Source organism: Ursus maritimus, unplaced genomic scaffold (genome assembly GCF_017311325.1).
Source record: "Ursus maritimus isolate PB19 unplaced genomic scaffold, ASM1731132v1 scaffold_24, whole genome shotgun sequence".
NCBI lineage: Eukaryota > Metazoa > Chordata > Mammalia > Carnivora > Ursidae > Ursus > Ursus maritimus.
The window spans coordinates 7,854,111-7,881,239 of record NW_024424897.1 but is presented as its reverse complement, the minus strand read 5'-3'; the positions used below and the strand labels follow the sequence as shown (position 1 = coordinate 7,881,239).

The following is a 27,129-nucleotide window of genomic DNA, read 5'->3' as shown; positions in this document are numbered from 1 at the left end:
CAAAACAATCTACAGATTATGGGTGATACTCAACCAAGTGACCCTGTCTCCCGCACCTGAGAGTTCTACAGTGAGTCCGCCACCCGACAGCCAAGCCTGTGGACAGAGAGCCTTCAACAGGCATTTTAACGTTTCACTCTTAAATATAATCAGTAATCACCAAGGACCCCTGCAGAAAGCCTTGAAATGCAGATAATAATAAATAAGGAAAAGGAATTTAAGGGAAACAAATAAGCAAGAAGTAGAAGAAAACTAAAAATAAATAAAATCCTTAGAAACTTGAGGGTAAAATATTGCATGCGTGAAGCACGAATAGAAGGCTATTAAAGAGAGCCTGTTCAGAGAAGAGGACCAACTCCTAGAAATTAGAAATACAATAGTTGAAATAAAAGATCCAACGGAAGGGTGAGAAGATAAAAGATCACTCAGAAAGTAAAACAGAAAACAACAAAGGGACGGTAAATAGAGAAATACCAAGAGAACTGGAGAAATAGTCCATCTGAATAATACAAGTTCCAGAAAGGGAGACCAGTGACAATAGCAGTGGAATAATTTCCAAAAAACCCATGTAACAGCATCTTTAAAAACAAGGAACATGAGCTTTCAGATTAAAGAGGCCCGCTGAATTGAGGCCAAACACAACAAACGGTAAAAAACAGAAGTGATTTACACCAAAGCAGAACCGCATGAAATGTCATAACACCTGTTAGGAGGAGAAGATTCAAAACAGTTTTGGGGGAAAGTTAGGCACATCGACATCCACCCCAGAAACGAGGACGCTGCCTTCAAAATTCTGAGGGAAGGGGACTTCCGGCTGTGGAATAGAATTCTACACACGGTCAAATCGTCAGTTGAAAGTGAGGATAAAATAAAGACATTTTTAGATAAGCAGAGTATCCAAAAAATTTACCCCTTCCTATCAGCTGGCAAAACAAAACACCCAAATTTTAGTGGCTTTTAACCCAGTACACATGCACGGTCTCGTACTTTCTGTGAGTCAGGAATTTTGAGAGTGGCTTCGGTGGGTGGTACTGGTGGGCGGTTCGCATGAGGGGGCCGTGAAGGTGTCAGGGAGGCCACGGTCATCTGAGGCTTGACTGGAGCTCGCTCTTAGGGTTGTTGTTTCTCACCACGCAGGACCGCTCATGACATGGCAACAGGTTGTCCTCAGAAAGAATGATCAGAGAAAGAGAGAGACAGAGGAAGAGGAAGACAAACAAGGAGGAGGAGGAGGAGGGGAGAGGAGGAGGGAGGGGTATCAGAGAAGGGGAGGGGAAGGCAAGCCAGTCACCAGGATAGAAGCCACGGTGTCTTGTATCCCGTCCCCCCCACCCCCGCGCCCCGCAATGTCCGGAGTGGCATACCGTCACTTTTGTCATAGCCTGTTGGTTGCGTAGACCAAGCCTAGTACAATGTGGGAGGGGACCAGGAGATGGGGATTATTGGGCGTTGTTTTAGAGGCTGGCTACCACATGCCCCTTTTCAAGAAGCTCCTGGAGGAGCTGTTCCACCAAAATGAAGAAGCAATCCAGACCCAGAGTGGGGGAGGGGAACAGAGAACTAATGCTGGAAAGCAAGAAAGAAGCCTCAGGATGATGGTGAAGTTCGACATAGGAGCCACAAGGCCGACATCAAGGACAATCGGTCCAAACTGAGCAGAAGGACCAAGAGTTCCAGGAAGGATGCCTCCAAGACAAAAATGAAACCAATAGTCTGAATACCTTGAGAGAAGACTTTCAGTTCTGCCAGAATTTGAGGATGAGTTATAGATAGTTACATAGACTAGTGAGCAAGTTTTTTCATCTTTTTTTTTTTTAAAGAGGTAATCATTAACTCCAGGGAAAACACAGGCTCTACAAGAAAGAAGAGACCAGCAGAGAATAGTGCTTGGGTCAGCTTTAAGTAATATTTACATAGTTATAACAATGCAAACACTGACCACCGATATGACCAAAAGGATAGTAACTATACCTGGGGGGAGATGCATTGTTTAAGTGGTGAGTTGGGGATCTTTCCTCGGAGGAAGTCAAAAGAACCGAAAACAGGAAAATCAAGAAATAGAAGTGTGAGCGTGTCATTTGTAAACGTGGAGGTAAATAAGTAGGAAAAAAAAGCCGAAAAGGATTGGAAGCGTTCGCCCTCCAACAGTGTATGAGAAATGGAAAAGGACGGAGCAGCGATCCTTTATTCTACTTTGGAAGCCTACTCCTACTCCTTGACTTGCTGACCACGTACCTACAGAACTAGATAAAAATTAAATTTAAAATAAAAAGATGTGACTGGCTGAACAAATCCTTCTACCAGCTGGAACCAAAGATCAGCATATTGTGTCAGCCTATCTTTTACTCCCTGGACCTCAAATTATAGGCACTGATATCATTTTGGAAGAAACTACCCAGGATGAGTAACTCCAGCCCACTAGGCAGCCTCTGTCTGCTCAGGGCCCCCGGTGCCGCCCCCCTGCCCCACTACAGAAATGCATCACACGCTCGTTAAGCCAGGCACCACTAATTGCTTTTTGATGGACTGCCAGCTTTGTGGCAACATGCCAAGAACGGAGACAAAGACGGTTTTAGAGATGACAGCCCTTTTAGCCTTTCTCCTGTGTGGGATAGAAGAGACCATGAAAAAATAGCTGATTTCCAAAAGTCCACAGGGGCATCTCAGATGCAGTTCTTGCCTCGCATGCTTTCTGAGCATTTGCTAAGGAGCTGGGGCCTGAGGTGGGGGCTTCCGAGGTTCCTCACCAGGAGAGGACACAATCAAAAGTCTGATCACAGAGCTTGGGAAACTTACTCTTTCTCCCCTTTCCTCTGACCGGCTATTTGTGTTTACTGAATGAACAGATGGACGGGGGGACGAATGAGTGAATGAAGGCGTGTATCTGTGTAGCAGGTTCACGGACAGGGATAACCTTCGGAAGCACGATCACGTGGCCAGTGCCAATCACAGCAGAGCTGAACACCAAAGTGAGGATTGGCTATTTCCGGGCAGTCTGACAATCCAACCATGTGGAGAGGTGCTCCTCTTGGAAAACTACATACGTGCTCACTCAGTATCCCCACTGCCAAGCCATGTTGTGGAACTCTTCTTTGAAAACCCACTTTGGAGTCCAAAGCACAATGTTTAGAATAGACTCGCTGATGCCAAGTCATCATTTTTTTTTAAGGATGATCTGATATTTGGAACCAAGGGTATTTTGGTAAGTAACTTAAAATTTGTCCACATTGTGCACACATAGAAGACTTGTATGGAAAAGACATTTCTGAAGTTCCATTTAAATGAATTCGGGATTGAAAGAATCCTAAGGTGAGTGGCTCTGGAGCGTCCCGTGTGGTGAGGTCAAGTCCTATCTCTGCTGTCCCTGGCTCGGTCTGGCTGGGCTCGGGCCCCACCATGCGCTCGCCCACCTCTACCAGGAGCAAACACCCCTCCTAAGCCCTGACTCCAATTACTCAAAAGGGTTCCATGTTCCAGCAGGCTAGAAACAAAACCCAGGAATTGTTACGCTTCGCAACCCCTAATAAAAAGGTCTTGCCAGGGAAAAAGATTGAGTGTCTGAAGTGGCACCGAGAAATTAGTTTTTGGCGGCAGGCACAGGGACAATCTGTCAGAGAAGAGAGCTGGCTTCAGAAGGAGAGTGGGGGGGGGCGGAGAAAGAAGGGGGGAGGAGGAGGGGGCAGAAGCAGCCACTGGCGGCTCTGGGGGTAAGGGAGGACACAAGATGTTGTGGGGACATGGAAACCCCCGGTCCCCCCTCCAGTCCAGCCATCTGCTCTGCTCCGATGAGCAGGCAGGCAGGAAGGCACCACGAAGCTTGGGGACTGGCAGCTGGACCAGCAAACAAAACCAACAGGCCACCTCCCCCACACAAGGGAGAAGCCCTCAGTCGACTCGCTTTTGGAAAGTGGCCAAGTCTCATCACTGGGGCTTCACCTGGCTCAACGAAGCCCCTCCTGCCCTTGCACCTGAGACCCCTATCAATGCCCACGGGTCACTGTGGAGCCACCGGCTTGGGAAGGAAGGAAAATCTGCCCTCTCTGCCTTGCAGAGACTTTTGTGCTGCTCAGTGACAGCCTCACCTGGGGCTTCAGCACGCAGCCCAAGAACAGGCACTCAAGATCCTTCTCCAGCAGTAAATCTCCCCTGCACGACCTGCTTTGGCCCTCAGGGCCTCCTCATCTCAGCCCCACCAAGGCTGCAAGACTGTGGCTGCCTCACTCCCAGCAAGGCCACCCTGATCTGGCACAAGGGTCAGGGAGAGAGGAGATTTTCCTGGTCAGTGATGCCGGAGGGGACACAACTATCTGGGAAAGGAACACGGGGAGATGCTGCCTCTTCCGAAGGACTTCAGAATCTGCGGCAAACGCCGGGGTTCCGGGCACTGCAGTCATTTGATTCGGATTATCCGGGCTACGTCCCATCCCCGGATTGCAGGAGGGTGCGGAGGGGAGGGGGTAAGAAAAGTGGAGAGATGGGCTTTGGGGCCCCCTCCTGCAAGGCCCGAACCGGCCGGCGCAGAGACCCGATGGGGCAGTGAGTTCTGTGCGCTCACTCCACCTGGAGGCCAACAGAGGAACTGCAGCCTTTCTGGAAACAGGATTTAAATCTATTAACCTCAATTACTGGATTAACTCCAGGTGGCTCTTGCTTCTTGGGGAACAGAGGCCCTTGGGCAACAGAAATGTCTGACTTTAGGAGAGAGAGCGACTGCTCTGCCATCAGAGACGCTAGGAGTGAAGACCCCGCTGCCAACATCAGGCCAGCGTCTCCACTTGGAGAGCCTTTCCTATGGATCTGTGCCTCCCCCAAATCCTGTTAAAATGTAAACATTCTATGTCCCATTAAGGAAGAACTATCATTTTAGCCACTAGAGCAGGGAGAAAAGGACAAGAAGAATGTCCAGGGCTGGCAGGAGTTATTCGTGGAGAAAGGACCCAGTGGGATTCCTCAGCAAGGTCCCGGCTTCTCACAGGTACAAAGACCCAGCTAAAGAACATGCCAGAAAGAAGAGCGTAATTCAGTGCAGTGATTCTAGCACTGCGGCCAGGATGAAATCTGGCTCTGATCTTCCCTGCTCTTAATACAAACAAAACCACTGAGACCTATTTGCTGGTTCTGGCCCATTTATGAAATTGCTGCCTGCCTCTCATAGCTGCGAAATACCCATTCCTCCAAGAGACAGTGTGTCTGCAGTGGACACTTGCCAAAGGGAACTGAGGTGCTGCCCCCCATCTCACCCTGACATCTCACTATGAGACGAGAGCGTTTGCCACCCGACAGGGCTTTTCCTTATGAGAGGGGACAGCTGTGATCCCATCTGCCAGTAGAGCAAAAGCTCCCAGGCCCCAGCCTGCACAAACTCTGCCCAGAGCTCCCTCTAGCCACGTAGCAGGGTTCCTGGGCTTAGGGGGTGGGTTGTGAGTTCACAGTGGCCCTGGAATAAAGAGACTGAGTGGGATGTTGTCTGACCCGGGACAGACTTTTCACTCCCACCCCCCAGCCCCCCACCAAAGTTCCTCTACCTGTGCAATGAGGTGGTACTATCCATGGTGCTCAGCTCTAGCTGACATTAAAATCATCTAGGGAGCTTTGAAAAATTATCTGGGCCCCATCCCAGCTCCATTAAATCAAAAATGCTAAAGATGGAGCCAGGGCATCTTCAGTGTTTAAAACTTCCCAGGTGATTCTGGTGAGCAGCCTGGTTATAAAGCCCTGAGCCAGGTGCTCTGCGAGGGCCACTGGGCTTCTGTGAGTCTATAAATCCCACCCTAAAGGCAGCTCCCCTTTGCCAGGAAAGGGCTACCCCAGGAGCAGTTCAAAACGGGGGGCCAGGTCATGCAGCCGGAGAGCACCAGATAGCTGCTGTTACCTGGCTCTGTCTGGAAGGGAGAGGGAAAAGGGGTCCTCGGAGGACTGGATGGTTGTCAGGGCCTCAGAGAACTTGGAAGCAATCCAGAACTCACCAACACACATCATGAGGTTGCGGGGGCGGGGGGGGGGGGACATTGAAGGGAAAAGACCTTAAAACAACCAAAGCTATTCATGGGGGAAGGAGAAGTCCCTCCCTCACCTTAATCAGCCTCTGAGAGTGATTACAGGTGGCAAGGAGCCCCTTCTCTAACATGAGTGGCTCTGCAAATCATGCCTCAGCCCTTGGGAGGGCAGAGTGGTTAAGCTCTGTCACTGTAGCTGTGTGGCCTTGGGCAGGTTACTTAACGTCTCTGTACCTTGGCTGCTTTAATTCACCAATGGAGATAGTAATAATGGTGATGTGGCTCACAGGGCTGCAGTGAGGATGAATGAGTAAATAACAAAGCGTTTAGTAGGGGGGCTGACACACAGTGAACACTTAGTGCTAAAACTTTTTCACAGGGCAAGTTCCCATGGTTAAATAAATCGAGGAAACAGAGTTTGAGATAGATAGCCTCCTTCACTGCAAAGTTTCTCAAAATAACAATATTAAAAATAATAATGATATGTACCTCAAAAGTTGGGAGGATTAAATGAGATAAAGAATGTACGAGACCCTCAGCCCCCCATGCACATAATGGGTACTTAAGAAACATTACCTATGAGTGTTATTAGTAAGCATGGTGGATCTTTAAGAAAAGGAGAAGAATTTTCCATACTTGTGCTCTTTTTCTACAGAGCATCTTACAGAATCAGTGCTCCAGGACACACACTCTGGGGGAAAAAAAAAATCACAGGGCAGGGTGGCCGCATGTCTTCCAACCCTGTTGCCAAGGGACTGAAAAAGAGGAGCCTGGCTAGGGCGCAAGCAGCAGGGATTTGGTCATCGGGAATCATGTCCTGCTGGAAGGGAAGGGCTGGGAATCGTCTCCGCCAGCTCCCACACATCGTGTGGGGTGGGGTGCCTGTGGAAGGGGCAGGTGTCTGCGATCCGGGAGAGCTGATTTGACTCCTGACTGTGCCCCTCTCAAGCTGGGTGAGCTGGGACAAGTCACGGCACCTCTTAGAGCCTGCTATCTTTCCCTGTACCATGATGGGAGGTGGGTTATAAATTTGAGAATTTCTAAACTCCCTCCTGGGTCCAGGATTCTGTTTATGTGCATTTCTGTCAAAATGGGGGAGACAAAAGAAAAGGGAATACAGTCTAAGCCGTGGTGTCTTCCACCCATGATCCCAGATGCTATACTGATTTGCAGTGGTTTCCACTGATGTTCTAATGCCCGCTCACTCACTCAGCCATTGTAATCCATACGGATTGAGGATGTGAATAGAGAGAAAGGGTAAAGGCATTAAGCCAAACCGCACCTGTTAAGCGGTGGGGGGTGGGGGAGAGAGAAACGAAGACTGGTCCTCACCTTAACCCCTTCTGTATCTAAAGAGACTGTGAAACCCGTTCTGCCGAATGGCCAGATTTTTCAAAGAAATCTGGTGACCGTATTCCATATTTTCCAAAATAAGTATCAAAACCACAATGTCAGAAAGGATTTTTTGTGGCACTAGGTAGAAGAAGCCGTCTCAGCGACAGGATGTGGAAGCTGACATCCCAATTTTGGAAAAAATGCGGGTGGTTTAGGGGTGACAAGAGACAGAACAGCTGAAAACAGGGGTGCCCCTCCAGGTAGCTGGGGTAATATCATCACGCCCGGGGCCTTCTCTTCCTCTACATGTCAGTATGTTCTCCACAACAGCAGTGCTGATCTTTCCACATCAATAGAACGGCGAACTTCATCCTCAGCATTCCCACAGAGATGGTAAAACCCATCCTGGACGCTTGGACGGGCTTCCACCACTCCCAACCAGGTCCAACCCTTCTATCTCCTGCTTCCCCTCCCGGCTTCATTGCGAGACTTCCGTCCCCTAAACTGATTGCAGGGAAACAATGTCCCCCATTTAACTTACTAAGCCGTGAGGAGACATAAATGACCTATTTGGGATTTGCCTCCACGACTGTGCTCCTAGACTGTGAACTTCTCACCAAAAAAGCGAATGGACTAGCATCTCCCCAGGTTACAGGCTGAGCACCAGCCTGGCCCTTTGTCCTGCTTCTGTTCTCGATTTCCTGTTGTCTATTGTCTCTCTGATAAGTGCTGACAGAGGGAAGGGGATTATTTAATTGCTTTAAAGATATCAAACAAGCCAGCCCCGGGGTTATCTCCTACCCACCCCCTCGATTTTCCTGGCTCAAGGTTCTGTTACTTAGTTACTAACTGAGCTGCAGAGAAGTAGAGGCAGCCCCAGGTGGGGCAGTGCAGACTTCATTCAGCAGGTGGGGGTGGAGGGGGGGAGTCGAAAGAATAGCCATTAGGAGTCAAATAGGGAACCGAGCCTCAGGGTAGCTGCCAAGTACCGGTGGCAGCAAAGCCAAACAGGTCTTTCGAGGCATTCAAGGCGGGGAGGGGGAGGCGGGCATTATCTAGACGAAATCAACAATCCTTCTTGATTACATGTTTTCTGCTGTCAAGGTCAATGCTGTTCAGTTCCCATTCACTCTGCCCTGCAGAAGACACAGGTGTGCCTGAGGTGGTTTGGGCCAGTAGTTTTTCCAGGACCCAACCTGACTTAGGCAAGGAGAGGAGACGTCCCAAGAAAAGGACAGGAAGGGGCGTTTCACTGGTCCAGCTCTGAGATAAAGAACATTGTTGGAGGAGGTAGGTCAAGGGAGGGTGTTACTGCTTGTTGACCCGCAAGCTGGCCTCAGGCAATTGGAGGCTCTTTACCCTCCTTCCATGCCCTTGGAATATACGTTCTGCCCGTTGTTCCCATACCAGGAGCCACTTCAAGGATGCAGCATTGAGAGAATAATGTATCACTGAGACCATCTGGCCTTTAAAGCCTCTACATAAACTTTCAAGATTTTTGCCGCGGGTGCAGAAGTACCTAAGTACCTAAGACAAACCTCCTAAGAAGATTCTCTTCTTCCTAAAACCGCCACCTGCCAATCTGGAGTGGCCTGCCTGTTTCTGCAGTCTCTCTTTGCCCTCTGTGTATAGGGACAATTTCACAGGTCACCCAGGGAACTCCGAGTTTGCAAACCAGCAAGCACACAGAGGGGTGCCCAAGCACCACCCAAGGAGCCTTGAAGAAAGACGACCCTGATCTTACAGGAGCGGTCTGCTTTTGCTGGAATCGTCCTCATACTAAAATAGACATAAAAACAAACCAAGCATCGTCCCGTCAGGGTCACTATCAGGGGGGATCGGGGAAACGAAGGCCGGCAGTTCATTTCTTGTGTAGGTTACAAAACTGTGCTTACTCTTTTTTAAAATGACACCTGTTCAAGACCTTCGAAAAGATAACATGATCACAAGGAAAGACATCTGAGAGTGGAGTGGGCACTTTGTGGGTCTCACTTTACCTAGACACCAGTTGGGTCACTGGTTTTAAACTGGAGGGGACAACAGCTATGGCTGTAGTAACTGTATGCCCCGAGCATACGGAGTTCTGAGCCCAATGCCACTCTGCCCTCCTGGGACTCTCACCACCTCATCTCTCCCAGCCGCCCGTGAGCAGGGGCACCCCCCTCTAGTGCGCTACCCGCCCCAGCCCCTCTACCCTACACAGAGGAGTCTAAAGAGAAGCTGGCTCCCCGATGGCTTGGAACAAGAGGTAACCACTAGCTCAAATTCTTGTCTAGCTCCTAAGCTCCAGGATGAGGGATGCAAGCCCCATCATAACCAACATCTCAGAGAGAGACAATGAAAAGCCCTGATCCCCACCCCCAGCAGAGTGGGCACCCCAAGACACAGCCAAGCCTAGAGAGAAACCTGCAGCTGACTGCTACCTTCCCTGGTGGCTTCTTTCCCAGGTCACTCACCCATCTCTAGGGCTCACCCTACCTGCTAAACAGCCTCTGGACTTTAACTGTTAACTGGTGAATCTGGAAGTCAGATAATAGGACGGAAAGACCAAGGCAGCTCAGCCTATACCGAAAACTGTAATGGATGTTTGTTTTCCATTCCCCATCTTCCAAAACTGGACCCAGGATGGTGAGTTGTGGGCATGGACTTGGAGGAGGATGAGGAAGGAGAGGCTGCAGGATTATGACTTATTAATCTATTTGGAACAGAGGCTGAATCATCGCAGTCAAAAATGAAATCGCTTTAACTGGGGCGGTTCAGCTCCCACTGCCTGCGTGTCCCCCTTCGCACACAGCACGCAGCAGGGGAGCTGAGCTGAGTCGCACCAGCAGGTGCGGACCAACAGCAGGCTTACAAAGCCGGGTGACTGGCTGTACGGTCGCTGCACCTCTGAGCACGGACATTTGGGAGAGGGCAGGAGTCGCCGCTCTGCTGAGCCTCTGGCGGCTCCTTGAACCGAATTCTGGAACCCGTGTGCCCCCTCGCTCACTGGGCGGGCGGGGAGCGGTGCCGGCCACTGCATTGAGAAGTGCTTTCCCCAAACCCATTTCCTCCCTGCCCTCCCCCTAGCCCTGCGCCCTGGGACGACCAACGGCAGACACAGCTTTGCCAACTTGTCTGACGGAGGAGATGGCAGGGGTCCTGGCGCGAGTCTGGGTCCCCCGGGCCGCCACCCCAGCTGCCTGGGATATGCTGGATGAAACACAAACGATTCTGTGAAAGCAGTAAGAGGGAAAGCAGCGCGTGTCCCTGCCAGGAGTGTGAGTGTAGGGGCGGCCAAGATCGCCGACCCTTCACGCCCCCGCCGCCCGTGAGCGCCGCCCGCTAGCTCCGCCCGCAGCCCCCGGCGGATTCTCCACGCGGCTCAGCCCGGTCCTCCTACGGACCGGCGGGCGGAGCGAGGCTGCTGTGACGTAACCCGGGGGGGGCGTGGGGAAATGTGCCGAGGGGCCGGGGCTCCGCGGGGCCAGTCCCGGCGACGCAGCCACCCGCGCGCGCACGCGCTCGCTCGGCCACCGGCGTCCCGAGCCCCAGTCCGCGCTCGGCGCCGGGGGTCTGCGGGCCCTTCGGGCTCCGGGCGGCTCGAGGGGCAGGCGGGAGCCGGCAGCGCTGGACGACGAGCGCCAGGTGCCAGTCAAGCTGCTGCGCTCCTGGACGCCGGGCTGGATTGGGGACGGTCGCTGGGTGCGGGCGAGCCAAGCTAGCGGATTGCAGCGGAAAAGCAAAGGTGAGGCGTGTGGGAGAGTGTGTGTGTATGTGTGTGTGCGCGCGCGCGGGTGTGTCTGTGTGTGAGAGAAAAGGAGACGCACTTGGGCACCTGGGTGCATCTGCGCTGCATGGTGGTGCGCACCTCGGTGTGCCCAAGAGTAGGTCCGGGTGCGTGGTTCTCTGCCCTGTGCCTTTTGGGGGGTGATTTTTGTGGCAATGAACGACAGCGGCTGTCCGGCGTGAGTGGGGGCTGTGGGTCGTGTGTGCAGGAACGGACGTGTCCGAACCACGGCATGCTGGTGTGGGTGGCATGCGCCCTTGTCCAGTCCTCGTCCCCCAGCCGACTCGTCCAGGTGGTAGCTGCGACAGGGACAACTTCTCTCCCAGCCACCTGCAAAAGAGCCTCCAGGGGAGGAGAGCGAGTCTGCTGGGGCGGGGACGGGGGTGTCCCTGCTCGGGCTTCTGCGGGGCTTGCATCCCGAGATCCGAGATCGGAGCCTGTGAGGGGCAGGCGGCGGAGCAGAGAAAAGGAAGCGCTTCTCTGTTCTTCCTTTCCCGGCCTGGGAGATGGTCTAGGGTCCGCTCCCCCAGCACCCAGAAGGAGAGGACAGTTTGCCTATGTTTGGAAAGACCAAATCCCTGAGTGGCCCGCGCCCGAGGCGCTGGCCAAGTGCCCAAGCGGCTGTTCCCCTCTCCCAGCCATCCCTGATGTCTCACCACCCCCTCTCAGCGTTTAGAAACTGGGGTGCTAGTCAAGCAGAGAAAGACAACTATCATATGATTTCTCTCATCTATGGAACATAAGAACTGGGAAGATCGGTAGGGGAAGAAAGGGATAAAGAAAGGGGGGGTAATCAGAAGGGGGAATGAAACATGAGAGACTATGGACTATGAGAAACAAACTGAGGACTTCAGAGGGGAGGAGGGTGGGGGAATGGGATAGACCGGTGATGGGTAGTAAGGAGGGCACGTATTGCATGGTGCACTGGGTGTTATACACAACTAATGAATCATCGAGCCTTACATCGGAAACCGGGGATGTACTGTATGGTGACTAACATAATATAATAAAAAATCATTTAAAAAAAAAAAAAAAGAAACTGGGGTGCTGGCACGACCATCTTTAATCCCCCCCATCGTACTCCTGGAAATAGGAAATTCTTTAGGAAACCCTTGGATCTGAGAGCCATCGAGTTGAGTGATGAGGATTTTCTGTGCCCGTCCCGGGGAACCGAATGGGCTGCCCAGAGTCTCACCTCTCCCCTATGCCCTTTGCCAGCGAGGCTGGGGCTTTTCTGGGGCGCTCTAGCGCCACGCTGGCCCACACCTGGCTATTGTCTCTCCCGCAGGTGGGGCTGAGACCTACTGGGTTTAACAGGCCACTGGAGAAGTGACGGTGGGGAATGAATGGGGTGGGGGGGTGATGCGGAGGTGGAATGCTGGGGAGAAAGGAAAAGCTGAAGGCGAACAGGATTTCACACCCGTTCCTGATGCCCAGTCCCCATCCCCACGCTCAATTCTTAGGCTCTGGGAAAAGGAAGGGATGCTCCAGACCATTGCCACCCTCCTCTCCAACACAGCCCAGACTCAGTCTCAGAGGAAACCAACAACCAGCCATTTCCAGGGTCTGTAACTCTTAGGCTGGAAAAACAAAGCAAGCAGAAAACCAAACCTCCTTGTGCGTTTAATCGAACCACAATCCAACAAGTATTGATTGCCTGGCATTGGGCTCCACTTTCACTGGGACCCAAATGAAGCAAAAGTCCCTGGGAGACCTCAGGCAGCAGACTTCGTTGTTAACGAAATCAGAGTCACCGTGATTTAAGCTCATTTCTTCCCTGGAGGAGCCTCCGCACTCTGGGCTGGCTCCGCAGCTTACCTCCTCTGCCACCTTCCCCGAGCTCGGCCCGCTGTTTATTCCTGCTTCTCAGCCTCTTTAGAGAAGCATTGACCCCATGCAATTCCATGCCGCTCACTGAGACTCCAGCCAACAAGGCAGAGTTAGGGCAAGAGGTCAGAAGTTGACTCTCCCTCACCTGCACCATCAACATCCCTATACCTCCGAAAGCTCTAGATAGAGCTTCTGCCACCCAGGGGTCTTCACACTCACCCAGACATTGGAGTGTGAGCTTGCATGTTACATAGACGCGACCCTGGAAATGCTAGTGATTAATGTACACTCCAGTACAGGCAGCTTCAATAGGATTCTGGGTCTGTAGAATTAAAGTACCGATAAGACAGTTAGAAAAATAGTGGAAACAACCCACATTAATCCATGGATACCAAAAAATGGTATCTTTACCACTTTTTGATAGCTGCCGGTTTATGCTTTTTACCCAATGCAGAACTTAAATCCTGGGTCCCCAAAGTACTTAGCAGAAAGGTCAGCCACAAAGCCCAGACCCCACTTTACAGACAGTTGTCTGGCAGGGAAATTAGCACAGAGAAGATAAACAATGCGCCTGGCAGTGCAGAAGGAATCAGAGGCAAAGGTGGGCAAGGATCTTCGAGTACTTGTTGCTGGGGAAGTGCCCCCTAGCTAATTAGCAGTCTCGCCAAGCATAAAGGAGCAATCTGCAGTCTTCACTCAGGCCCCGGGGAAAGTGCCCGGCTCAGGAGAAATGTCTCCACCAAGTGAATTATTCCCTCTGTGTGCTGAGCACACCACCCCATTACCATCTTCTCTCTTACTGGAATCACCTCCTTCCTGCCCTCCCTGCTTCACTCTTCATATATTCAAGACCCAGCCCAAACATTCCTCTTCCAAAGCCTCCCCTGAATCCTCCAGGAAAGGAAGGCATCCTCAAGCCCTGTGTTCATTTCTCCATGCAATTCACACCCTAGATGAGCTGGCTTCCTCTGCCTGTCTCCCCTCCTAAATTCTCACCTCCTAGAGGGCACCCCAGCCGTGTCTCCTTCAAGCCTGGATCCCCGGTGTGCAGAACAAAGAAGCCCCCAGCGCTGGCTTTTGCATGACAGTAGACAAATCATTTACTTATGTGATGAGCTATTGTTTTAGATCTTAGGCCAAGCCGGTAGTGTTACAATTACTTTCCCAGCATGATGGTAAAACGAGTCAGCTGTTTTAAACCAAAGCCCAATTATCAGTCACTTGTTTTCCAGCCCACTGAGCAGCAGATAGGATGCTGTGGAAAGTGCAGAAGGGTCGGGTGTCCTGTGTTTAAATCTCAGCTCCGCCAGTTATATACACGGAATGGGAGCAAATTACTTAAACTCCCTAAGCCTTGGTTTCTCATCTGTAAAATGGGGACGGTGATCCCACTTCATAGGACGGTTGGGAAGATCAAGGGGATGAGTGTGAATGAGTTACTTCGCATTTGGAATTCACTTCTGTGAATGAGCCTGACTCTCTCACGCCTGGCTCCTGTTTTCCTCCTTCATCGGGGGATCCCAGGCAAATCCTCTGGAGTGTTAGAAGATGAGCGTTCTGAAGCAGCATCCCCCCGAGGGACTCTCTGAGGCATGTGGAGGTCAAGCACTGGGTATTGGAGAAACGAAAACAGAAGAAAAAAAAATAAAATAAATCATGCGTTTTAAATATAAAAGCAAGCCAGATTTTTATTTTTTAATATTTAGGACCATACATTTGTTCATTCTATGGGCAGCTTTCAGTAGATTACAAATAAATGAGACGGTAGAGGAGAAAAGGGGGAAAAATAAGACTTGTTGAGTCCTGATTATGAGCCCAGGACAATGCTAGGTGCTTCCACATACATTTCATCCCTTAACCTTCTGGGCACCACCATTTTAACCAATGAGAGTCGGGGTGGTTAAGTGCCTGGCACGAGGTCACGTGGGCTTCCTGGTGGAATCCTGGTTTGTTTTACCTCTAAAGTCTGGGATTTTTCCACTCTGGGGTTTTCAGAATGGAAAGACTCCAAAGCAGTCGACAAGTCAGCGATGTCCTCACGGGGAGCAGGCCAGGAATGCCGGTGTCAGATCCCTCTGAGTCAGGGCTGGACTTCACGCTCTGCCTTTGTACAGTCTGGACCAGTCAATTTCTTAGGAATCAAAGTACGGGTTTTGTTTTTGTTTTGGGGGTGGGGTGTTTTTTGTTCCGGGGTTTTTTTGTTTGTTTGTTTGTTTTTGCAGCCACAGCCATCTCCCACATGTGCGTCACCAAAGATGACAAGATAAACTATGATGACTTAACCCAAACCCTTCCCCCCTGTTGGAAAAACAACTCAAAAAGTCTGCACACTGATGAGAATGGGCTGGTAGCTCTAACACTGAGGCAGAAAGATAACACATTGTCAACGGAAGAGTCTGTCTGAGAGGGTAAACCAGAAACACGGAAGGCTGGTGAAAGCATAAGTAGCCTCTGACTGATGGGCCCATCTTCCTTTCTTCCTTGCAGATGTCACAGTGGACCCTTTGTCTCCAGGACACATTAAGGTGAGAATAAGATCTCTGGCTGGCTGGGACTAGCCTAAGGGTGTAAGGCAGCCATGGATATGGAGTATGAGCTACTCAACGAGAGCCGCACTTGGCTTTCCCCTCCATTTGACCTCGATGGCTCTGTGGTGGCGGCCAACAGCTCAAACCAGACAGAACCATACTATGATCTGACCAGCAATGCAGTCCTCACGTTCATCTATTTTGTGGTCTGCATCATTGGATTGTGTGGCAACACACTTGTCATTTATGTCATCCTCCGCTATGCCAAGATGAAGACCATCACCAACATTTACATCCTCAACCTGGCCATCGCAGATGAGCTCTTCATGTTGGGTCTGCCCTTCCTGGCCATGCAGGTGGCTCTGGTCCACTGGCCCTTTGGCAAGGCCATTTGCCGGGTGGTCATGACCGTGGATGGCATCAATCAGTTCACCAGCATTTTCTGCTTGACCGTCATGAGCATCGATCGATACCTGGCTGTGGTCCACCCCATCAAGTCGGCCAAGTGGAGGAGACCCCGAACGGCCAAGATGGTCAATGTGGCCGTGTGGGGAGTCTCCCTGCTGGTCATCTTGCCTATCATGATATATGCTGGGCTTCGGAGCAACCAGTGGGGGAGAAGCAGCTGTACCATCAACTGGCCAGGTGAATCTGGGGCATGGTACACGGGGTTCATTATCTACACCTTCATCCTGGGGTTCCTGGTGCCCCTCGCCATCATTTGTCTTTGCTACCTGTTCATTATCATCAAGGTGAAGTCCTCTGGAATCCGTGTGGGTTCCTCCAAGAGGAAAAAGTCTGAGAAGAAGGTCACACGGATGGTGTCCATAGTGGTGGCTGTGTTCATTTTCTGCTGGCTTCCCTTCTACATCTTCAATGTCTCCTCCGTCTCGGTGGCCATCAGTCCCACCCCAGCCCTTAAAGGCATGTTTGACTTTGTGGTGGTCCTCACTTATGCTAACAGCTGCGCCAACCCTATCCTGTATGCCTTCTTGTCTGACAACTTCAAGAAGAGCTTCCAGAATGTCCTCTGCTTGGTCAAGGTGAGCGGCACAGATGACGGGGAACGGAGTGACAGTAAGCAGGACAAATCCCGGCTGAATGAGACCACGGAGACCCAGAGGACCCTCCTCAATGGAGACCTCCAGACCAGTATCTGAACTGCCTGAAAAATAAATAAATAACACGCCAAGCTCTGCCAAGTGGCATGTGCTCCCTGCCCCCACCCCTCTCCTTCCTCCCACCCATCACACCTGGCTTCTAGAATAGGGAATTGCTCAGCATGAGTCCAATCAGAGAACAGTGTTTGAGTCGGCTTATCTGAGTGAATGATAATGTATTAAATTGATTACACCCCCCCTCCCCTTAAAGTGAATATTTAAATGCAGGCAGATGATTCCAAGTCAGGAGAAGAAGAGATCATGCCTGGGTATGATCTGTAGAAGTGGTGAAGCTCAACAAAAATAGAAAAGTTTATCTATGTGTTTAAAACCTAATATGTAACCTTGTGGTCTTACATTTATACTTCTCTATTCTACTCCTCGCTAGCCCCTGTGTAGTCATTACCTATGTTTCCTGTGTTCAAAAGTACACAAGTAGCAAATTGAAGTATGCCTAGTATAGGTGGACGTTTATTACAATGTGGTACCTGCAGAAATGGACTTGCCATGAAGCCAATAAAGTTTAAGCTTCAGGGATCTCTCATGCTTGGGCAGTATTTTCACATGACCACACGTTTAAAAAAAAAAAATTGTAAAAGTAAGATATTTTTGTATTCTTTTTCTTAAAGAGGTTTCCTTAAAGCTTCCAGTCTCTCAAACCCACCTCTGCCCCTGGGAATTGGCCTTACTAATTTCAGGCGAGTTAGATCAAAGTAAGAAGGAAGAGGGAAAAGAGAGTTGAGGACCCAGAACACAAATTCATGTGTTTTCTCTTCTTGGATATAATCAAAGAATTATTCATTTCCTCAAAAGGACATAAATGGTTGGGGTCATCGATTATTGTATTTATCAAAACAAAGTCTGCTTTGTTATACGATTGCATTTTTTTTCTCCTTAATTTGCTTTAGTCTTTCTTAGGGAGCCATGGATGGGGAGAGTAGAGGAAATCACCGACACAAAAGGCAAAAAAAAAAAAAAAAAAAAAAAAAAAAAAAAAAAGGACTGTGATTCTCGTGGGGAAAGCATTTTATTTTCCCCACCATGAAAATAAATGAGTAAGAATAAAGCAAAATTACACTTTTATAAGAAACCATGAAATTCTTTTTTTAAAAAATGCCAGACTTGGCTTCCTAATGAAAGAAAATGGAAATATAGTTCAATGACTCCTCTATAATTTTTTGTTTTTAAGGAGTGGATACAAAGCTAGGCACTAAAAAAAGAAAATTCACAGTGTACTAAAGACCTGAGGACCCTGTTCCTAACACACAGGCACGTGTGCCAGCCCAGCAATGTGTAGCACGTAGCAGGTGCACGAGGAGGAGTGTCGGAGAGTCCCGTCCCTCGTAGGTACACCTGTACCACCTTCCTCGCCCAGTAGACACATTAAACATCCACCTTTAATGCCATGGGCTCTCTGAGCTGTACCTCACGCACAGTCATACTAGACAGGCACCTCACACCATCAATGACATTTTTCTGTCCCTGAAATGGTAGATGAGCTCACCTACAACCCATTAGTAAGAGATGATGCCCATTTCACCAATCACCAGGGTCTGAAGTAATATACAGTCGGGTGTTTGTGAGGATGCCATCATCTCTGGGTTTTGAGGAAAGCCGCACTCTTAGTGTCTCATGTATAGATGTGGCCGGAAAAATGAGCTTTCCTCTCCTGGCTCCTTGAGCAAGGGCCGTTTGACAGAATGACTAAGAACTCCACCTGTGGCGGTCGCTGTTAATGGGCTGCCTTCATTCTGTCCATATTATTCACGCCACCTCGTTCCCAAAAGTACTTATCGAGGCCCAGGAAAATGTGTTCGGTAATATTATGATAGATAAATAAATCCGTGCAAAAATTAAAAGAGGTACAATTATAAGATGAGACTCTAGGAAAGCTGTGACCCGAAAGTGCCCACAGTACAACCTCCCACTATGACTGAAGGAAAGGTCAGCTGTAAGTTCTGCTCGGGACGTCCTAGCAGCCACGACGGATAGAAGGTGACTGCGCTTACCCCCCCTCCATAAAAACAAGCAAAGATTTGGAAGGAAATGCTTTAAACCCAATATTACCATTACTAATAATATGAAATGTTCCAGGGTCTTTGAATAAAGGCTCATTTTTTACTTAGGGAAGTGATTCCAAGGGACCAAGAACAGATGGAAATAATTTCAGGGAAGACAGACTGTGTAGCACTCAGGCTCCTGCAATCAGAGACAGCCTCCAAGGAGGCCACGGCCCACGGCAGCCATCCAAAGTCTTCAAACAAAATGCATATCCAGGTATACGGTCGCTGCTTAACAGCGCGGTGATCATTCTAAGGGGCCTTTAAGACTGAAGCCGTAATTTGGTCCAAATCAGCCAGCAGGTTGCTACTCTCTGAAAAGGAATTCTCCACCTTTTGAAATATCTCTTTCAGGGATAGCTTGCTCTCTGGTGGTTTTCGTTCTTCCAAAAGGAGTAAACATTTTAACTTAAATGTGAACACAATTTTAATTCCAAAATGCAAGCTGCGCCTTGACTCAACATGTAATTATGAACATGAATCTGCTGGATGCCGGGAGAGAACAAAAAGTAAGGCCCCTCCACTGATTTGAGGGCAGCCGGTCATCTGGATTACACGAGCTACTATTTAAACCTACCCGTTAGCACGGGTAGTTAAGAGCTGGTTAAACCTAAGTGGATCTGGCAAGAGAGGCATCAGGAGGAGAATGTGACATTGTGGCCTGTGTTGAATGACGTCAGTTTGTGTTTCAGTAACACGGAGAGTTGAATATGGAACGTGGAGTTGAAACTTTGGTGGAGTTCGTGCCATAGCTTGGGACAGTCTAGGCGGACAAGGAGAGGGACACTGGGGGATAGAAGGACACTGCATTTCCTTCCTTTGTTTTTGGAAGAAGGAAGAGGAGGAGGAGACAGGAAGCAGAGGTGGAAGAAGAGGAGGAGGAGGAATCATTACTCTTCATTAGTTGTGGCTGCTAGGAAGTCCTGAGCGGAGCTTGTCGCCGACCTTTCATTAAGTAATAGTGTGGGATTTTACTGCAGGCACTGAGGGTCACAGCTTTTCCTATAGTCTCATTTTCAAACTATACCTCCTTTTATTTTTGCATGGATTTATTTATCTATCACAAATGGTATGCAGAGAGGAAAATGTGGGCTGGTGCGTGGGACTTCCAGAGCTGGCCGTGAACCGGAGTCCGTTTGCTTACACAGATTTAACCTCCTCTCCGTGGCAGAATACAAGTGTTGCTGGCTAGATAGGAGCCCTGTGCCGGAAAAGTGTACAGTCTGGTCATTGAGAGGTAGGAAGGAATGTCTGTCGGGATACGTGTTCCCAATCAGCTCCACGTGTGACTGTTCAGTCGAGACAGCTAAGTCAGGACGGAAGGCAGAAGTGAAGGAATGTGGCAAGAGAACCCCTAAAGGGCTCCATATATGGTTGGGGGTCCCATTAGTGTTTCTGGACCATATGGCATCATATAAATCACCATAGGTGGCAAGCCAAGCATTTGAGCTTTGTAAGTTATAATTTATACTTGGTCACTTGTCTGACCCCCACTTTTGCCAGATTCAGAAGCACCAAATTTCCTACCAAATGTTCTATCAGAGCAAACCTTCACCTAAACGGGTTGTTCCCCTTCTCATATGTGGATTTCTTAGAATAGTCCCATAGGCAGAGTCTCAAATTTTTTTTCTCTAGCCGTTCATCTGGAAAGTCAGCGCCAGGGATTATATTCTATTTAACAGCCGAAAAGCTTTCGTGGGTCCATTACGCAAGTCAGCAGACCGTCAGGGTTGGGGACAGCAAGGGACGAGTGTTCACACCCCCCACCCCCACCGGCCACCGCGCTTCCTTTAACTCCGCGGTGACCAGACGCAGGCTGATCACCTAGTTTTTCCCCCTTAGATGTGTCAGGTTGTATGGATCTGGGCTGGGCTTCAAAACAGAGTTAAATATTAGCCAAGACCTAACCAAGCTGAATATAAAACTACCGATTCCCCTGAGATTAAAAGTGAGCGTCATACTAAATGGAACGCTGTGGCCTGCTCACTGGGTTCCGTGGACGTCTGCTTCCCATCGGACAGAGATTTTCAGCATGAGACGGATCACACAGACCCAACCTCAGGTGCGTGGAGAGGAAGGGGAGATGCTTTCACTTTTCATCCCTCTTTTCCTGGCATTCTTGAGGGGACAGATGAGGGAGAGAAGAAGACCTCTTGGCCAGGATACTGGTGTCTGGTGAGGGTAGGTGGCTCCCTGAAATCTGAAACGGCATCCCACAGCGTCGCGCACTGCCATTATTCAGGGACCGGGGGCTCGGATTGCTTAAGCCACAGAGCAGGTCCCTTACAGGGCAGTCACTGAAGAAAGAAAGGCAGCTGAGCTGTGGAACACCCCAGTCAGACAGCTTTAGCCCTGGACTCCGGGGGAGACACAGTTGTCCCAGATCTTTACAAAGATCAGGTTGCAAAGTAGCCAGAACAGGGGCCCAGAGGGAAATTGCTAGGCTCACAAGAGGAAGCCCGACGGTCAGCTCTACCCGACCACCCATAAACGCACCAGGTCAGCTCTACCGGACCACCTGTCGACCCAGCAGGCACCTGGAAGGAGCAGCAAGGCCACTCCTGGGCCGTGCTCCCCCCTTCCTCGCAGATGGCTGGGGTACCAGTTCCCATGGAGGTTCCCCCCCCCCCCANGCAAGGGAGTGCGGCCATTACTGAGGGGGCGGCTATATTTCCTCATGGGTATTATTTTTCACAAGAAACCCAAGCGGTTCTCTTATAACCAAGGCTTGGTTGTTTTCTCAACGCTCCCCAGCATCCTACTTCTCAGGACAAGGGGACGGTCTCCCAAGGCTCGCTCTGCTTTCTGCTCCCAGGCCCACACACCCCGCGATGTAGGACACACAGGCGACACCATGGAGCACACGTGTGGCACACACATTCGTTTGTGTGCATGGTACACACCGTGACACACATGTGCTCACATGCGATATGCCTTCTATGTCTTGTAGGCAAGACTTCCGACGCAGAGATTCTCCGGGACTTTCGGTGGAGGGACAGAACTATAATTTGACTAACTCGTTGAAGGTCTAGGGATATACACTCTTTCTTTTTCCTTCCTTTCTTTTTTAAATGGGGGGGGGCCTTGTGTATAAGCCAATTTTTCATGCAGAACACTCCATGCCTGATCATTGACTGCATTCCTGGCCCCACTCTGCTGTCTGTCCCTGCAAATAACGGGCCACCTCCGTTAAAAAAAAGAAAAAAGGTAGAGTTGGCAAAACTACCATTCATCCCCACCAGTTAACCAACTGGAAGCACGTGTTCTGCTAACAGCAATAGTTTTGCATGAGAAAAAACACACAATTTCTTTGGAGAAAAATCACTCAAAATAATTTTCGAATGGATTCTCACTGAGGACAGATTCTAACAGACATTTCTCCCCGCCCCCCCCCGTGCTGTTTTGTTTTTTTTTTCTCTCCCACTGAGGTCTAACTGAGGTCTAACCACATGATGTTCGTTTCAGGTGCACACCATGACGCTTTGATAGCTGCACACACTGTGGGATGATCACTGCAGCAAGTCCACTGAACACCCGTCACCATCCATAGCTCTAGAATTTTCTTTTTCCTGTGAGGAGAACTTTTAAGATTTACTCTCAGCAACTTTCAAATAAGCAATACAGCATTATTAGTGGCCATGATGTACCTTACATCCCCTTGACTGACTGACTTTATAACTGGAAATCTGTATTTAGCCCCTTTGTCCATTTTGCCCACCACCGCCCCCTCCCCATGTCCCACCTCTAACCACCACCCATCTGTCATCTGTATCTATGAGCTTGGATTTGTGGGGGTTTTTGTTTTAGGCTCCATATATAAGTGAAATCATATCGCACTTATCTTTCTCTGATTTATTTCAGTTAGCATAACGCCCTCGAGAGCCGTCCATGCTGTCACAAATGGCAAGATTTCATTCTTTCTTGGCTATCATAAATAATGCTGCCATGAACATGGGGGTGCAGATACCACTTTGAGAACCTGTTTTCATTTCCTTTGGATGGATAAATGCCCAGAAGTGAGACAGCTGGATCACAGGGTAGTTCTATTTTTAATTTTTTGAGGAACCACCATACTGTTTTCCAAGGGGCTGCCCCAATTGACATTCCTACCGACAGTGCAGAAGGGTTCTCTTTTCTCCACATCCTCGCCAACATTTCTTTCTTGCCTTGTGGATAATAGCCATTCTGACAGGTATGAGGTGATATCTCATCGTGGTTTCGATTTGCATTTCCCTGATGATGAGTGATGTTGAGCATCTTTTCATGGACCTGCTGGCTCTCTCTAGGTCTTCTCTGGAGAAATATCTATTCAGATAGATAGTGTGCCCATTTTTTTTAAACCAAATTTTTGTTATTATTAAGTTGTATGAGTTTTTTATCTACTTTGGATGCTAACCTCCTATCAAACATATGATTTGCAAATGTTTTCTCCCTGTCAGTAGGCTGCTGTTTCACTTTGCTCTTTGGTCTGTAGCAGCTTTTTAGCTTCATGTAGTCCCAGTTGTTTATTTTTGCTTTTGTTGCCTTTGCTTTGGGTGTCAAATCCAAAAAAATCATTGCCAAGGGGTGCCTGGGTGGCTCAGTCATTAAGTGTCTACCTTCGGATCCGGTCATAATCTCAGGGCCCTGGGATGGAGCCCTGCTCAAAGCGGAGTCTGCTTCTCCCTCCCCCTGCTCTTGCTCTCTCTCTCTATCCTCTCTCTCAAATAAATAAAACCTTTTTTAAAAAAATCATTGCCAAGACCAATGTCAAGGAGCTTACTGCCTATGTTTTCTTCTAGGAGTTTTATGGTTTCAGGTCTTACTTTTAGGTCTTTAATCCATTTTGAGTTGGTTTTTGTGCATGGTGTAAGACAGAGGTCCAATTTTTCTTTCTTTCTTTCTTTTTCTTTTTTCTTTCTTTCTTTCTTTCTTTCTTTTTTTTTTTTTTTGCATGTGGCTGTCCAGTTTTCCAAACATCGTGTATTGAAGAGATTGTTCTTTCCCCATTGTCTGTTCTTGGCTCTTTTGTCATAGGTTAGTTGACCATATAGACATGGGTTTATCTGTGGGCTCCCTATGCTCTTCGGCTGATCTATGGGTCTGTTTTTATGCCATTACCATACTGTTTTGATTATTACGATAGCTCTGTGCCCCCATGCTTCTTAATACAAATCTGAGGTTGGGCAGTTTGGGGGAAGCGGAGATGCTTGGCCACCAAGAAAATGAACTTCAGTTCTCTCCCTCAGGCATGAGCGCACCTCCACAAAGAGGCTCTCCAACATAAAAGAAGTCTCCCCCTTGCCCATCCTCCTGCTACAGGGCATTTCCAGGGTTCGGGATATCTACGTCAGCTCCTTTCGTGTGCTTTTTAAGTACGTGCCGGTATGTGATGGGGAAGAGAGCTGTGCCTCCCATCTGTAATCCAGACACTTCTGGAGCAAAGACTCAGACTGGACAAAGACTCACTCTGTTTGGCTTCGTCTTAAACGCTTTTTTGCAGATTAGTCTCCCAAATCTCTCTTCCAAACTCCCAGGCGGATGGGCACCGTGGTATTTATCAGGCTTGCTCAGGGGGGCAACAGACCACAGGTGGTTCATTTTTCCTCTCCTCTGCACCTTGTCGTGACCACCTTTTGCATTCTCCTCACTCTAAAGGGCCTGTCGGCCGGAAGGTGACAGCATTGTATCCTCAGCCATGCTCCATGTGGCTCTGCTGGGAGTGGTCTTTGCAGCTGAGGAAACCCATCCCTCCTCAACCTTAAACAGAACATTTCTAGTCCAACAGAGCAGATGCAAAATCTGCTCAGTCATCAGCAACAAGGTTCTAGGCTGTTGGGTCAGCACGGAAATGGGTTTTTAGAGGGTTTGGGATTTCACAGACTTCTTTAACTGCCTCCAGGATCAATGAAGTCAACCCTCAGTGCTGGAGAAGAACCAAAGCAGGGCACTGAAGTGTCAGACTGCGTCTGCAGCGAAAACCTCACGTCGGAGGTGGGCTTCGCCTTCCAGACCACCCAGTCAGCTGAGGCCCGGAGATACTCGGGTAGTGTCAACATAGGAGACGGGGCGCCTTTAAGCAGGAGTCTCACACTGGAAAAATCCAGCTCATCAGAGTTCCTGTGCTTTAGCTGTTTCTTCCATCTGTCTTTCAAAACAATGTTCGCTAATGTTTATTGAAATATATACATACATTGAAATCTTAAAAATGCCTTCTCTTGACAAGTCCACAATGCCACCTTTAAACAAAGGCACACCTTAGTTTTCACAACGTGAGAACGTGAGAACAGATTTTGAAGGAACTAGACAGCAAAGGCCTTTAATCCCACAGGGGGCTAATGCAGAGCCGGGCCTCACTCTTGCCCCTGTCCGTCCCGGCTTCTGGCCGTGGCCTGGCCTCAGACAGAAGCTGTCCACTGCACAGCTGAACAGGAGAAAACAGCTCCTAGTGAGAACCACCAGCGAATGGAGGCTGCTTACCCATCAGTTTGGAGGAGGAAATCAGCCAGCCCGGCCCCACAACCAAATGCCGTGAGCAGCCTCCACGCTCACCCTCTCCGATAGCAAGCAAAAGCAGACAATCGGACTCTCCAGAATGATTTGGAAGCCTTTTCTCCAGTAGACAAAAAAAAAAAAAAAAATCTCCATTCCACTTTCCAACAGCCTGAGGGCCACGTCAGTAAGAAAGAGCAGAGTACGGAGTTGACTGTGACAACGTGTTCAACGGCAGTTTAAGGTGTGTGGCATCTTTCCGAATGTAGACTTACTCCGTGTGCCCTAATCTGTCCGTCACTCCCTCGCTGTCACTCACCAGTAAACGACAGAGGGTTTTTACAAACAGTACATCAATCATTCTCACAGGAGACTGAAAACTCGTCCTACACGGGCACTCACACTGCACTTCCCCCTCTCTGCTCTTCTGAGCGGGGCTGACGTTGTTGCCATCCCCCTTCCTGAGGGTGGTGGAGGTCCAGAAATCCGAGCCTTCGGGCCCCCTCCTACCACGGCTGTGAAGGCTTTACGGAGTTTTCTTTCTCCTTCCACGCTCTGGACACAAGGAAACCAGGGAACATCCAAAAAAGCCTTTAGCAGCCCCCGACTGCAAAAACAGTGTCAATGCCGTGATGTGATAGATGGTTTTAATATGTCAAGAATAGATGTGCACGCAAGCTATTTTTATTATTCCTGGGGTATTGTGAATGTGGTTACTCTTCTTAACATGTCATTCCTGCATGTCCGGTATTGAGAAGAAATTGCTAAAACTGCCTTTGCCTTCAGAGAAGCTCTATCTCTGTGAATGTGTGCATTTCTCTGTATGTCAGATAAACTGGCCTCTCTCTTTGCTGTTATAACTGACTGTGTATGCTAGAAAGCCAGAAGAAAACATTGTTTTTTAGTGACTTTTTTTTTTTTTTGCAAGTGTACTGTTCTATAAACTACCTTCCCATGAAATCATACTCTCCACCAAAGGGACTCAGACTGAAGTTTGTTCACTAGGCCACCTGTGTGAACTCACCTCTGCTCCCATCTACCTCTGAAAAAAGACTACACGTTCAGGGAAATGGGCCACGGTCCTAGGTCACGAGATAACCCACACTTTCCAGGTTTCCTGAAACACTGACCCTGGAAACTTTAGGAGATATATATATATATTTTTTAATTCTAAGCCCCATGAAAACCCTACAAGATGTTTTCTAGATGTTTTAGCAATCATTTGGTAGCAAAAGAAAAACAACATTTTAAAAATAGACAGCCACTGCTAAGTCCCACTTGGTCTGCAGACTGATCCTTCATGAGCCGAGGGGATGGCTTCCAGATTCTGGAGCCGAGCTGGGAGAGCATGGCTAGGTCACGGTAAAGCACGCAGGGACAGGGGTGCTCTCAACGTGCCGGGAGGATGTGCCTGTTCCTGCTGATGGCAGACGCGATGACAGGGAGACCTCAAGCGTTTTAAAATTAGGCCAAAGAACATTTTTCACCTTCTCATCTTCTTTTCATTCATTCAAAATCAAAACATAATGAGAATTTCTAGGGGCTGAAAACGGGGTCTCAGCTACAAATCTGCTGACACCAGAAAAGAAAGCGAGCTAACATTTGGAGAGCTCACGGCGGACCAGTCTCTGCGCTGGGCACTTTCTAGGGGTCATCTCATTCAGTTCCCCCAGGAGCTAATGCCCACTCGACAGACGAGGAAGCCGAGGCGTGGCGAACTTGCATCCCTTGCCCAAACGGGCACTCTGAACCGCTCTGCCGCATCGCACTTCTACCCACGAGACATGCCCGACCTTCCCCAGCCCACGCTTCCTTGTCCGCAAAACAGGGATAACACCACAAACCGCGCAGAGTTGTGTAAGAGACTGGGTGAAAGAAAAATATTTTGAACAATTTGTCACATTATCAGGCACACAGAGGTACCCAGTAAATATTAGGTTTCCCTCACCTTCAATCACAGCAAAAAAAAAAAAAAAAAAA

General features: G+C 49.2%; 2 protein-coding genes across 2 annotated transcripts in view; one reads left to right on the top strand and one right to left on the bottom strand.

The window, feature by feature from the left end:
* Positions 1–27,129, bottom strand: part of SLC39A11 (solute carrier family 39 member 11) — a 582,750-nt gene that overhangs the window by 545,391 nt on the left and 10,230 nt on the right. The window lies entirely within an intron of this gene.
* SSTR2 (somatostatin receptor 2) lies at positions 10,889–17,584 on the top strand. Its single transcript, XM_040640313.1, has 2 exons — positions 10,889–11,058; positions 15,418–17,584. Exon 2 carries the CDS (start codon positions 15,509–15,511, stop codon positions 16,616–16,618), a length of 1,110 nt encoding a protein of 369 aa, XP_040496247.1. The 5' UTR covers positions 10,889–11,058; positions 15,418–15,508; the 3' UTR covers positions 16,619–17,584.

What these genes read in the sequence shown, in the direction of transcription:
- SSTR2 (XM_040640313.1), top strand. Translation starts at nt 15,509, where the DNA reads ATGGATATGGAGTATGAGCTACTCAACGAGAGCCGCACTTGGCTTTCC.